Source organism: Akebia trifoliata, chromosome 5, assembly GCF_017979445.1.
Source record: "Akebia trifoliata isolate Shusen 1 chromosome 5, ASM1797944v1, whole genome shotgun sequence".
In the NCBI taxonomy this organism is placed as follows: Eukaryota; Viridiplantae; Streptophyta; class Magnoliopsida; order Ranunculales; family Lardizabalaceae; genus Akebia; species Akebia trifoliata.
This window is the reverse complement of record NC_141379.1, coordinates 33,792,637-33,807,845: the sequence shown is the minus strand read 5'-3', so window position 1 is coordinate 33,807,845 and position 15,209 is coordinate 33,792,637. Positions and strand designations below refer to the sequence as shown.

The following is a 15,209-nucleotide window of genomic DNA, read 5'->3' as shown; positions in this document are numbered from 1 at the left end:
TTTGCACCCACCATTTGGGCTCATTACACCCATTTAACACATTTTTGGAGTTGGAGTGGCTACATTCGCGCGTAGATATTGACTATTGGCACCCACTTAACACATTTTTTAGGGAAAATTAACTAAAGGACCCTTGCGGAAGGGCATCTTTCTACATTGTCCCTAAGTTTTCAATGGTCGCTTAATAGGACATTTAGTAAAAAAAGTCTTTGTAAATGGTCTCTGGATCTCATCTCCCACATTTTTCACAATTGAATGCCCTAATCATTTAAACTCATCGTTTTTATTTAAAAATTGGATTTTTGACATCTCAATTGAGTTTCGAATACTCCATTCTATCACAAAGGATTTAAGATGACCCATTCACGCACAAAATATTATTTTATATAAAATATATGCATTTTTTGTTTGCCGATGAATATATGCATTATTATTCTTACAGTTAATTTATTTAAACCAATGGACTTGAGCCAAGATTTTGAAAATCAGGATTGATCATTTTCAACGAGTTGTTGAGATGGCTCATTCACGCACATTTCTCCAAGATCAAATTGACTTGCCCAAGTCTTTTGGGTCTTGGACCAATTTTAAAACCATGGTCCTACCACAAAATGTATAGGATAAAGCTATGATCAAAATGTTGACCAATCAATGGATATTTGTGGGGGCACAGTGTTTATAAATTCTCACCAATCAAATTGATGCTTACATGAGAAGAAAACATACTCAAACACAAAGAGAGTAATGTTGGCTTTAGATAGAGTCGTGATTTTCAGACTCGATTTTTTTCATTTGATTTGTATTCAGCTGACATGATAAGGGCACATAACCATATGTCATATTCTTCAGGATACACGAGGAAAATGATATATGATCATGTGCCCTTGCCATGAAAGATAGGTAGCGACCGAATGAAAAAAATTGAGTCAGAAAATCATTAGCCTGTAAGATATTCCTAATTTTCACAACAAATTCTCACCAATCAAATTGATGCTTACATGGGAAGAAAGCATACTCAAACACAAAGAGAGTTGACTCTATATATTCCTAGCTTTCTAACTATGAAAAGTGTGGCAATTATGATGGATGGAATATAATGAAATAGAGTCACTTTTAGGTTCCATATGAAATGAGGCATGGAACGGAGCCACTACGAAGGAGTTTTGGTTAAAGGCTGGAGTCGTAACTAGTTTCAAAATGGGGCAAGGTTGTGGCTTGTGTCAAGTCAGGGCTAAAGTCTAAGTTGATGATGAAGTCGTAACCAAGGTTTGATTCTAATTCATAGTTAGAATTGGTGCTTACACCAAAGTTGTTGTTGCTACCTTAAAGTGACGAATTACAAGTGGGGCGAAAAAACAAAAGCCCGACGAAGGTTAGACCTGCGGAAGTCAATCAACTATTTTCTTCACTTTTGTGAGTACCATTGCTTGTTTGCTTGTAACGTAAATAATCACTCTTTCTCCTTTGTCAAGAAGTCAGTTCGTTCCGTGAATTTGGTCAAGCAAGCCAGCCAAGCTAGTGAGTCAGAAACTGGACAATTGAAGAAAGTTGGGACGGAGTCAAATCCAAGACAATGAGGTTATGATAGGAAGTGTGTTTCCAGGAAAGATCGAATGTTAAGTAACGACGTATTATAATAACTGTCAGCGTTTAGAAGTAGCCGCAGGTACCTAAACATCACCACCACCCCTATATTTCCCACACCAAAAAAAAAAAAGATTGACACAATCTTGGGCCATTTGTTGTCTTTTGTATTAGTTTTTCCCATAATGTTAGTGGAGAGACCACATATCAAACATGAATTTGGATGCCAGGGTAAATTCTCTGACAAAGATGACACATGACAACCAATGACAAAGACATAAAGACATTGGTGGTGCCACAGTATGGGTGGAACATCTACCTATGAAAACTATGAAAAAGTCCATCATGAATGGAAGCCAAAGTTAATTCTACTTCAAATTCTATTAAATTATTGATTGATTTGATTGTCGGAGTGAAATTATAAAACACATCATAAAAGTAAAAAGGAGAAGACTTGACTCCATCCTTCAACACCACCACTTGTGTTAGATGTGTGAAGCCCCCCCCCCCCCCCCCCCCCCAAAGCAACTTGGGCTTGTTGCTTGGTTTAGACATAATACTTAATCCAAATGTCCATTTTCTATTAATATTTTGAGAAGCTCTATCCAGAAACTCTAAGGAATCGAAGTTTTCTAAAAATCCATCCCTATTAATTTTAGATTCTTGATTTGATTTCCACAGAAATACTTCTTGTATTTTTTTTCCATTGTCGTTATCTTTTTTGGGTTTTTAAAAAGTTATGTTTTCAGGGTGGAAACTAAAGGAGGAATAATAATATTGCTAATATACCCTATGCCAAGCTCCACCTTCATCAAAATCTTCTATTCCCATGCTTTTTCATTTTTAACTCTTTTTCTTATTTTACATTATATATTAAAATTAAAGAAGATATAACTATTGTCTTTTTCAGGTGAAGACTAATAGAGAAGATGATAATGTAAACCCATGATGCTTTGATGATAATGAAAACTCACTTCTCAAAGTTCTTGTAACTTACATGAGGAGTGACCTTAAATTTATAACTGCTTCAACTCGGTGACTGTTCAATTCCTTGAATTAACCTAGTCAATTATGCAATTGTAATTCTTTCGGGCACCATATTTGCTTACACTACTTAAATAGTCTTGTGTGGTATCTTTACCGTTTAGATAGTTTTGTACAAACCTACAGTGAAATCCAATGAGGGGCCGGTCAAGGGGCCAAACATATAGTGAAGTCATATGAGGTGGGTCAACAAATGAGGTGGAGCCTCATAGAGAAATCGATAGGGCAGGATTGGCCGAACCTCATAAAGAAACCGATTAGGGGCATTGGCCAATGAGAGTGATCCTCATAGTGATAAACTACATATAGTGAAGTCGTATGAGATGAGGGGGGTCGACCAAAGAGGTGAAGCCTCATAGAGAAATCGATAGGGCAAGATTGGTTGAACCTCAGAGAGAAACCGATTAAGGGTATCCGCCGAACATCATAGTGACAAATTGTTAAAGGTTCGGACAATGACGAACCTAATAGTGGCAAACCTTTAGGGGAGAGGGGGTTTCAGACTATGGGGCCGAACCTCATTGAGTACTTGATAGAAGGGTTGATCAATAAGATCGTACCTCATTAAATAATTTATAAGAGGGTCGGCCAATGAGGCCAAACCACCTTGATCAGATAGAAAGAAGGGTTGGCCAAAGAGGCTGAACCACCTTGTGTTTTTCACTTGGATGTATGGGTTTGATCAAGCTAGAGTGGACCTAATTACCTTGATTTAGTAACTTTATTAATCCCTAGAAAGTGAAAAAAATTTAATTCCCACACTGGCCATACTAAAATTTAGAAAACATGATAGAGATCCTTCCCACTTAACATGTTAGAACCCTCATCAAGTTCACTTCATTTCAAGAAATAATAGGTGTAAAAAACTAACTATAATTAATTAAATGAAAAAAGTTGGGAGTACCATTAAAATTGACATCGATTGTCACACTGCTGATGTGGAGGTGCACATATAACCATAGACACTTTTCTCTCGTATCTCAGTGAAAAGGAAAATGCTGAAATAACGTTAAAATGTACATTATTCTCAAATTGCTGACATGGATGTATGTATGGAACCATAGATGTTTTTCAACAAGATACAAGTGAAAAGAATCTATGGCCATGCCTATGTGTGCAACTACACATAAGCAATGTGAGAAACGATGTTTTAGTAAAGAATGAACATTATAATCGACATCGATTCTCATATTGCTGACGTGGATGAAAGCCATAGATGCTTTTCATCAAGAAACAAGTTAAAAGGATACATTCTCACCTTCACGACAGCAACATTTGAATCGATGTCAATTTTAATGTTACTCCAGCACAACATTTAATTAAATAAATAAAGACACCATAGCAAGTACCTTAAAATCAGGTCAACTTGTAAATCTACCATTAGGCAACGGAAATATTAACTGTTGATGCACTAATTTGTTGACCTAAGGACCACAATCGAAGATGATGCTATCTCGTATCAGTTATTTGATTAAAACTGCATACTGTGTGCCAACATCGTCATAAAGTAATAGGGTGGTTTAGACATGCCTGAATTCCAGTAGAAAGTGTCACAAACTATGAAGAAAAAAACCAGAAAGCAATCATGGCAGTGAAAATAAATTACAATTTGGACGGGGGAGAGAAAAATAGGAAACAAGCTACTCAATCGTGATCAAGAAATACATAAAGATGCAGCAATGGTGAACTTAACTTTGACGAGACTACTACTTTTTTTTCCAGGCAAGGGTGATGACTAGAAGTTACCCAAACCTGGTATTTCTAAAATGTACAAGAATGCCCTCTCCTGGTCTTGAGTGCACTTAAAACATTATCGGTAACAGCAACAGCACTTGAAGCAGTTTGTGCTCAACTTCAACCAAAGTAGTATCTTTCACTTCCGTGCCATCGCCAGCTTCTCCCACTTGAACCCAATACAGTACACGCAATCAACAGTCAACAGAATCAAGCTAGGTACCTAAACAAGTTCGGATTGTCTTTGTCTCTCTCCAGATAATCCCGGGTGATCAGATCTTCAATCCTCTTCTTGATTGCCTTAAAATCGGGCTGCATGACCACAGTTTCAACAAGTAACATGTTTATAGGTAACAAGAATGAAGAATTTTTCTATCAATCACATGGGTGGTAATATAAAATACCTTGAACATGCGGCCAAGCTGCTCAACACACTCCATCACCAACTGTTGGTGACCCAAAACTTTCCGACTCTTCATGATCCGCACAATCGAGGCATCAATAGCGTACCGTCTATCCTTATCAACATCCTCAATCACTTTCTTTTTCTCATCAACAGGAGGGAGGGGAATCTGCAAAGTATAATGTAAATATTAAAGCAATGAGAATGTGTAGGCAAAGATGAAAATGATGCTCAAACAATCCCAAACCTTGATCCTCTTCATTTTGTCGGTAAACTTGGAATTGAACTCAAAGTGATCGGTTGGAGAGATGGTTTTATTGTTTGGTTCCTTGGTAAGAATCTTATACTTCGCACATGAGAGAGAATGAAGCAATCTAACAACATCATCGTCGGTTAAGTTTAATTGAGTCATGATTTCTGAATAGCTTAACCTATCTGAAGCATTGAATAACAGCAAAGCAGATGCCTGTAAAATAAAAAATAAAAAACCTAAGCCTCTGTGTTCACAATCGATCAAGTGCATCCATCAGATGGTGAGACTAGGGTTTGAAAATTAGTTACCTGATAAGTTGTTACAATCAGCTCCATAGTTTTTGGTTCAAACTTGCCATTGATGTTACAAGTACCCAACGAGTATATCCAAGTGAGTTTTCGATGTTTAGTTTTTGTTTGATAAAACTCCTTGAAAACTTCCACGCATTTTACCTGGAAGAAAAACATGCAAAATTCACATTTCCAGTATAATACCTCATTTAAATTTCCATCACTCGGAAAAAAGCAAGTAAATGCTTACCATCTCTGCGGGTAGATTTAGATCAAATGATTTATAGCTTGGCCAGAATCCAGTCGTCAATACAGTGACTGTCAAGTCAATCCCAGGATTTGCATGCGAATTACCATTAAGATACTCCTCAAAATTGGTCTGATTTTCCCTTGCTAGTGTCAAATCCGTGACCTGAAAAAAGAATCAGGGTACCAAAAAAAAAAAGGATAAACTAGTTATTCCAATGATATATGATATAGAGAATCAATCATATATATATATATAGAGTATAGTTCTAGTTCACAAGTGATGATCCTAAGCAACTGACCATCCCCTCCATCTTTGAGGTGAACTGCCCACCACATTGTTGTTTCAGTTTTGTAAGAATACTCCTCTCATGATCATCATTTGCACTCTTGTCAAATAGAAGTCGGCGAGCAAGTTTTTTCCTGCCAATGGATAGAAGATACCAAGAAATAACAAAATATTAATATAATGCAGTGCCTTCTCAAGATTGATCTATAACATGACAGAACCAATACGTTTTCACCGAGAGAATTTTTACCTATAGAATTCAGCGAAAAGATCTTTATCGCTAATATAAGCCAGCAGCTTTACTACCTGTATATCATTTAGAAATTCAGTGGCAAAGTGGATCGGGTCCAAACATACTGGAATCGAACATGAAAAAATAATCAATAACGAAAACGAGACTACCTTCTCAAGTGTTTCTTCAATGGCTTCATCACTTAACTTCTCACTCCCACCCTTCTTAAGGATATTATCACAAAAAGTAGCTAGAAGTTCAGCACTTGAACTGCCAGCAACACCCTTATTGCAAAATACTTCAAAAGCCTCTTTGAGTGCCTAAAAACACACACACAAAAAGGAAGATATTTCACAAGGTAAAATGACAACATTTATTTAAACAATCACAAGGAAATTATCCAATACTAACCTTGTGGAAAAGAGAATGGTTTGTAAAACAGTCATTCACATATGCCAAGTATTTGTCATGCAGCTCGATTACTTTTCTAACAAAAACCTGAAGACCACAATACCAGATTAATTTCAATTCCTGTCAAGTTTCAACCACCCTATCAGACTCCCAAATCCATTTGAGATTTACCTGTTCTTGCAAACCAACCACATCTCTTTTCTCTGCCTGTGAGAAAAATAGCTGAATGTTAAGACTAAAATTGCAATCTCATTGATGAATAACATGTTACACAATTTTCCAATACGCGAGTTACAGTTATGTCTATATGCCAAATTTATTGCAAGACTAAAGATAAAAACAGTAAAAGAAATGTGTGAATGAACAGCAGTATGTCTAGTTCACTAAGCACTGTAACCACATAAAATGAACTGTTACATACTTAGGCACTTCCTCAAAAACTTCTACATGCAAAACCACCTAACAAAGTACATTTGGTACAGGAAAATGTCACTATATGACCAATTAATCTTCACACTGTTGAAATGTATGTGCTAATACACTCCGGATGAACTTCCATGAGGTTTAGCTTAATTGCATCTCAAAAGTTTAGAAGCTCATTTACAGGAGAGGGACATGTTTTGCCTGCTAAGAACATATACAGGCATAACGTGCATAATGAACTCCATAACAAATTAACAATGTGTCGAATATAGGACGAACTATAATACATAATTTTGGATTAGGAAATAACATCTAGAAATAACCAACCTTTTTGGTACTTGCTGCATCTTCCGCTTGTTTGACCAAGGCTGTGCCTTCGGCAGTAACATGCTGTATCAAAGAACATTCGGAAATGTGAACATAGATACTATATTACAGCCATGGCACCTTTTACAACTAAAAATCTATGTGCAAGACCTGTTTAAATATATTAGAAACAGGGTCTAAGCCACGAGGGATTCTGCAGAAGAGCCTATACATCCTTGAGAGATCCTCCACCTGTTAAGTAAACATTACAAACAACATTTGTGCTCAGCGAAATGCAATAAAATCCTATTTTGGGACAGCATAAGATAGTTTTCAAGAGATGGCACGATGTGCATCTCAATAACAATACCTTGTCATCTCTAAGCAACGCATGGCAACCAGAGTGTTCCTTCTCAAGGAGTTGGCTTGCATATACATATAACAGCTCGTGTTGCACTTTCTACAAAGAGAATGATCAATGAGTAACAATCAAATTGGCAAAGTTCATATTCCTCCCTAGAACACGTGGCTCAGATAATTTAATGATGCATCAATAATAGATTATTCTTCTAATCAAAAGAAATATTAGATTATTTCCTAAGCAAAAAAGCAATGTCTTCCATTTTTCAAGTCTATATTGCTAACCAAGAACATATATTACAAAATGATAGAAACAATTACAGACCTCCAATAACTTCTGCTCACTGCTAGAATGCAAGTAATGTGAAACCCTATCCTTCTCTCGCTTCAAGCACTCCTCGGCCTAAAAATTGTCAAAAAGAAACCATTAAGTGTCAACCAGATTGTTTCTACAAATACGTTCTAATCAAATGATCAGCAAAATAAAATAGGGGTTACCTTCAACATGTAATCTGGACAAGAATCCTCCAGAATCCAATTAGAAGCTTTCCGAGAATAGTAAGCAGCTGTATCTTTAAGCATGTCCACTTCAAAGTCATTTTCATAACAATCCATCTGCCCCATTCCAATTTCAACAAAAATATCTAGAATATTCTTCAGCAAAGCTCGATCAATCTGTTCTCCCTCACGCTCTTGATCAATCTGGCAGATGGAATTTGATTAATTAACATTAAAATTGACTGAAAAAGGAATTTTGTCACATGTTTGATAGAATTGGTTCAACATACCAGAGAAATTACAGCATCTCTGACTTTGCCATTGATCTCCCGATAAACCTGAGTTGGAAAAACAATCACACCATAATGAGTCGATGTGATACATCTTGAATGAGAAACACACAGATCAAAACAGGAAGAGGGTTATGAACGTATTTTGTAACGTCGAGTAGCAATCAATGAATGAGAATCAAAGCGATTTCCCAAGAAATTAAATAACAATTATTATCAAAGGAAGTATAAATTATTCATATACCAAGTCACGGAAGCAAGAGAGCCCAACATCATTGAGTGCTGGAAGAGACCTCCGAGCAATGAAGTACCGATCAAGATAATGGAAGAAGCGTGAAAGCCACCTGACCATAACTTTATGATTGCCCCACCTCTGTACAAGCTCTCTCAGCATAAATTCATCATGCTTCTCTCTTAAAGATGGCAATACCTGAGTAAAGAAACACAGAAGGAGGATGTTAATGGCAGAAGTAAGAAAATCAAAAATTAAAATGATTCAAACATGTTTTTTATTCATATTTATAGGAAAGTAAATGCAAATAAGAATCTAAAACAAACAAATATTCTAGAATGAGGATCTAAAGCAAGGAAAATAGTTGAGATTACAGATGCAAGCTAGGAAAAACCAATATTATAAAATGCATTTGAAGCCTGCCTCATGATGGGGCTTCACCAGAAAGCTGAGTTGTAGAAACTTGTGAAGAATACAATTCATCCACTCGAGCTCTGAAAAGGAGATATCTCACGCCTTCTATTCATTTTTTAATGTCTTGTATCAACGACAAGCACCTTACCCACACATATCAGTGATGGCAGTTTGTAGTCGCTAAAATAATCATTTGTATTTTCATTTTTTTGTTCGCCTAGTCTTACAAAAAATAATGATAAGCTAATAGCTAAATATCATCAACAAAACACATGTTTTACCTATTACAACATTTTTTTATGATTAAATTTTTTATTAACAGGGGAGGTTGAGATGACCTAAAACCCCAAAGAGAGAACAAAACAATCAAACAACAACACACAATTACAAACTACCCATACAGTTACAAACCCAATCCCACCTCCCCAAGAGGTCTTCAAAATAAATCCCTTTCGCATCAATGAACATCGAGCTCCAATGAAACATAAGACCAAGAATGTCAATGATCACTTCGTGAATTTCATGCTCCTTATTCTCGAAGACCCTACCATTTCTTTCACGCCACAAACCCTAACAAATGGCAAAAGGAAAAATGGTCCACAACTTCCTCTTGAAAATTTGAAAAGCCACTCCCCGCTGAGACCAACATTCATGCACGATCCAAGGACCTAGGCATGCACCCCGTCAACCCGAATAAGTAAAAGAAGTGAAACCAAACCCTGGAGGCATAATCACAGTGAAGAAGGACATGTTTCACAGATTCCGTGTCTAACTTGCATATGCTATAAAAGTAAACTGAAATAATCCCCCTTTTCGTAAGATTATCCAAGATTAACAACTTTCCCCGAACTCCCACCAAAATGAATAAAGCAATTTTGGATGGGATAATTGCTCCCCAAACCTTTTAAGAGGAAAAGTTTCCAAAGGAAGTAATAAATTAAGTACAAAGAGATAACCGAGATCCCAAGATGTCCCTCCCAAAGAGAGGACCAAAAAATCTGCAAATCTCCTCTCTTTCGTCAAAGAAATGGAGAACAAAACCGGAAAGCGAACTTTGAGAGTTTAGGAGTCGCACCACACGTCCTCCCAAAATCGAGTCGAAGAGCCGTTCCCAACTTTAAAGAAAATGTAACCTATTACAACATGGATTATTGTTATTTCTTTTCTTCTTCTTTTTTTTCCTTCAATTTTTTGTTTCTTATTATTATGTGTCCTAATATTTATGAAGTTTTTTTTTTTTTTTTTTTTTTGTATTCATTTAAGAGGTGTGCTCATGAGGCATACACCTCACTTTAGGCTATTGATGTGGCCCACCACACACCTCCACACCAAAAACCTTCGGTAAAACAATAACCAAACCTTAAGGGTGTGTTTGATTGCATGGAAAATCAAAATCCATGGAAAAATGATAGGGGAATGACTAGAATGGAAAACTTGAATCCATTGTTTGATGTTACTTTGAAAAAATAAGAGGAAAAAAAAGAGAAGAAGAGGAAAATGATGATGAAGGGAGGACGTGGTGACGACGACGAAGGTGGGGAAGGAAGAAGAAGATGAGGAACAAGAGGGGAGAAGAAGAAGGGGCGGAAGAGAGAGTTGGAAGAGAAAGAAGGTGGCCGGAGATGACGATGGTAAGGTTAAGTGTGATGGTGGTGGTGGGGAAGAAGAAGAGATGAGATAGAATTTAATTTGGCGATGGAAAATAAAGATGGATTTCCCTTTCCTACCTATATGGGTGGAAAGTGAAATCCAGCTTTTGTTGGACTTTTGGATGTGGATGGAAAATGACTTTCCATGGAAAAATGCAATCAAACACATGATGATAAGAGTATGCAAGATTGCACATAAAAAATAGGGTGAAAAATCAATTTTCATGGAAAATGGCATTTTTCATGTGTTTGATTGCATTTTTTCCATGGAAATTCATTTTTCACCCACATTCAAAAGTCCAACAAAAGCTAGATTTCACGTTCCCTACTCATATGGGTAGGAAAGTGAAATTCATCTCTATTTCTCATCCTCAAATTAAACTATAACTAATCACTTCTTCTTCCCCACCACCACCATAACCACCATCACATTCAATCACACTATTACCGTGCCGACCACCTCTCTCTCTTCTTTCACTTTCGCCGCCACAACGTCCTCCTTCTTCCTCTTTCACCTCCGCCGCCACCCCCCCCTCCCAGCTTCCTCCTAATCTTCTTCTCCTCTTTTTTTTTGTTCATCTTATTTTTTCAAAATAACATCAAACAATGGATTCAAGTTTTTCATCCTAATCATTTTTCAATGGGTTTTGATTTTTCATGCAATCAAACACACCCTAAGGGGAAAATATGTTATATTTCCCTCTTCCACTAAGAGGTCCATGTACCAAATGGCACATGACACCAAATCAATCTCCACTATCACCACACAATCTTTCTATAGAAATACTCATTAACCCCATTAAACACCTTTGGCACCTACCATAGTAAAACGTCCTCACATACGTTTGGAGACCAGGAGGAAAGACCCGAACAAATGGTGGGTTCATAACACGACATAGGCCCCAACAAAAGCCTAGCAACTAGGAGGTGACATTATATTCAACCTGCCAAAAGCATTGTAGACCATAAGTTCAAAAATATGGAATGTGTTGACACTCCCTCCCCCACTCTTGAGACACATTTCGACCATTGAGCCCGCCTTCTCCTCTCCTTCGAAGGCGTGTTTTTATACTTGACATCGTCATTGATAATTTGTAACTTATTGCAAAAGAAGACGATGATAGATCATATTATCCTATAGAAAATCGTTTTCTTCAATTGTCAGTAAAAAAGATGAAGTATCTTCTCAAGGAGGACGTATCAAATGCAAGTTCACATACCCAAAGTAGTTTAAAGCTACCAAATTTATGATCCCTTAATACAATCTTGGAAATGGTGATGTTCCATCCTCATGCGTTTCACAGAGGATACCTTTTCCAACTCTCTCATATGATCCATAGAACCTTGCTCACTCATTTGGTGCACGTTCAATTACTTCCTCATTTCAATAAAAGATCTTATCAATTTATCATTTCGTATCTACAATTTTCGCTCTCCTCTATTTTTAACAACTTTATATCCACAAAATACAATACCAATGACGTCATTATCAAAAACCCCTTTGTTGCCTAATTAGGCATATATAGTACAAGTGTAACGATTGTCTGACGCCCCCCCTTTGACACACGCCCCCATCAAAGAACTGTAGTTGCATCGAGACACGCATAATCATAAATCTTTTTCTTATGTATCCTGAGGCAATTGATCTACAGTTCTATGATTGGACGTAGAGAGGCGTCATATTATCACAACTCATAATATAATCATGACACAACAAAACATAAAAGGTCTAATATGTCTTCCATATTTTCTTCAGCGAAAAACCTATCATCAAAACATCTTTCAAATTTAACAATATCAACGCTTAGTCTTTATGTATGAATGTTGGGTGAGGCTCTCCAACCATTTCTTTTGTGGTATGTTGGCAACTGAACTAAATGAAGAGAATCGGAAGCAAAACACATGTTTTTCTGCTTGTAGCTTGGGAAAAATTCAATACCTTAAAATATGTAAAGATTAATGCTAGAGTGACCTCAGTGGGGGACACGCGGGGGACATCTTGATGTGGTGGCGCGCACATGTCCGTAGATGCGTTTTATTCGTATCTCGGAGAAAATGCATCTAGGGGCATGCGCACGCTACCACATCAAGATGTCCCCCGTGTGTCCCCCGCTGAGGTCACTCTAACACGACTCATATAATTTTCACCAAAGCAACCTTTTAGAACTTTCCAACCACAGAAGAATGGATTAGGATGTTAGATAATCAATCAATATTTATCCGAACTCTTTTCCACTATATAATCGATTTGTTGCAAATGCATGAGATAACACAATGTCAATACCTTGATTTAAGGGGATGATTCGTGTCGCGAACAGTTTTCAAATGGGCACTCTTAACATTTTTCTAACCTTGGAAGATAATGTTGGAATAACAAAGAAACCACCTCTTGATGTCAACGGGCCCGATTACCACAAAACTAGTAGACGATCTCTATGCTGCATTTTTTTTCCGACTTACAATGTGGATTGGACTCAAAAACACGTTCAACATTTAACCATGCTCACCCCCTAACAAGGCAGCTAATTTCATCCAAACCCATGAAGGAATTACATTTATATTCAACTTGATCGATCTACAACTTGATTACAATGAAGGCATTGGTTCATTACCTTCTTAGTATATACATTTATAGTCTCCTTCGAAATCTGCATATCTATAATCACAAGAAATCAAAAACTATTTGACATTGGAGTCCTCGGTATTATAGTTTGTTGATACCTCCTAAATATCTTTCAAGTATTGAGTTTCTCCTTGGAATACTCTATTCCTATGTATTTTTCTTCTTTTCTTCTAATGCAACAAATGAGATGCAAGTGGTCAAACTCAAAGGAGGCTCCCCTTCACCAAGAGGCTGAAAGAACAATTGACTAGCAAGTCAACCACCCTCCTTGGGAATACTCCCTATGCCAAAGAGAGAGTAAGTGCACATTGAATCATCCTCTTGCCACGAATGAAAAGACAATTGAGACTTTAACCTTTATCCTATACACACAACGATTCTCAAATACTCAATTAATATTTGTGAAAAGCATAAGAATCAATTCAGCACTAAACCAATAAGAAGTAGAAGCTTTTGATAGTAGATAACAAGTATAAGAAACAAAACAAAAAAATTATTCGACGGTAAAATGGCAGATTATGCTTTATGGAATTGGATGTGAAACAATCACAATTCACAAAACATGTCCACAGATTGAGCACAACAGAGCTGAGAATGTTGAGTGGACTAGTGGGAAGATTAAAACAGATATAATTAGAAACAAATGCAATTCATGAAAATAAATACATAGCTCAATAGATGTTAAACTAAGGGTAAGTCGATTGAGATGATTTGATCATGTACCTTCCTAGTTAGGAGGAAAGTGAAATTGGAAGTTTTAATAGAAGACATGATTTATATTGTTGATTGAGGTAGTGCGACCAGATTTCAATACTCTTAATTAATAAAAGACATGGATAAGATAGAATTGAAAGCTTTGATAATTGTGATATAAATCATGGTATGCTAAAAACTTAGAGTTGCTAACACTGCCAAAATACCTATAAAAAAATAATGCCAAAGAACATATTAAAATACTCCTCACCGTTGTCGTAATGTACTCTTCAAAGGATTCTCGATATTTATCATAAAGCTGTTGTGAGTAGTCGTGAGGGGGTTTCTGAGTGCACATATTATATATAGTTCTGTTCTCAAAGTAAAGGAATTAAAACCTCATGAACACAATAAACTACTTTGAACAAAAAGGAAAAAATTATACAAATACAGATATTTCACTATATTGCTGCAAAAAACTAAAAGAGCGGATACGTATAGAGCATCATATAGTCCTCCGAGCTGAACTGTGGCTCGGACCGCCCTTCTAGAATGTTCTTCAACTTAGTGATCCCCTTCTGCATGAACTCCCATCCTTGCTCTAAATCGATAGTTTTCCTATCGATCATCGCCATCTCTCAAGTTCTAAGTATTCCCACACCAAATCAATTTCTGCAAATTACAATCGATTCTCAGAAACAAATTAGAAACCTTAAACCATGGTTAAACTGCAGCTACATATAGCATCCATAAATAGAAATTAAAACCCTAAGATTCAATCGACCAATTTCACGACTACATACGAATTCCTAATACACAAAATAAATCAAATCAAATGTAATCAAAATCCTCTTTCGATCGAAATAAAACCCTAATCTATCATAAACAATAAATAAATAAATAATAAAAACAGATACAATAAACGAAATCGAATTCGAGAGAGCAGTAGATATTATAAATAAGACGAAATCGGAGACCATAATCGAAGAAAAATGAAGGATTTGACTGATTTGAGAGAGAAAGAGAGGAAAAAAGCACCTACCCTAACCCTAGAAAGCAAATAAGACCACAATCCAGAATCGGAGATGGAGGAGGAGATTAGGTGAAGAAGAAGCGGAGAACGCCGCTTTGAAAGTTGAAACAAATAAAAATAAAAAATCATGAGATGGACTCCGACATTTTCTTGATGAGATCTCTCTTGCTCGCCTGCTTACGGTGCAATCACTAGTCCCTAG

At 36.7% G+C, this 15,209-nt stretch overlaps 1 protein-coding gene across 1 annotated transcript; it reads right to left on the bottom strand.

The window, feature by feature from the left end:
* Nucleotides 1-4,078: 4,078 nt before the first annotated feature.
* LOC147402422 (cullin-1) lies at nucleotides 4,079-15,173 on the bottom strand. Its single transcript, XM_086444069.1, has 20 exons — nucleotides 15,017-15,173; nucleotides 14,470-14,646; nucleotides 14,246-14,345; nucleotides 8,608-8,793; nucleotides 8,364-8,411; nucleotides 8,074-8,277; nucleotides 7,901-7,978; nucleotides 7,586-7,675; nucleotides 7,387-7,467; nucleotides 7,237-7,299; nucleotides 6,658-6,693; nucleotides 6,487-6,573; nucleotides 6,246-6,395; nucleotides 6,094-6,149; nucleotides 5,857-5,977; nucleotides 5,559-5,720; nucleotides 5,327-5,470; nucleotides 5,013-5,231; nucleotides 4,767-4,934; nucleotides 4,079-4,674 (listed from the first exon to the last, which is right to left on the bottom strand). The coding sequence occupies exons 2-20, from the start codon at nucleotides 14,607-14,609 to the stop codon at nucleotides 4,573-4,575; spliced, it is 2,235 nt and encodes a 744-aa protein (XP_086300195.1). The 5' UTR covers nucleotides 14,610-14,646; nucleotides 15,017-15,173; the 3' UTR covers nucleotides 4,079-4,572.
* Between the last annotated feature and the right edge of the window lie 36 nt (nucleotides 15,174-15,209).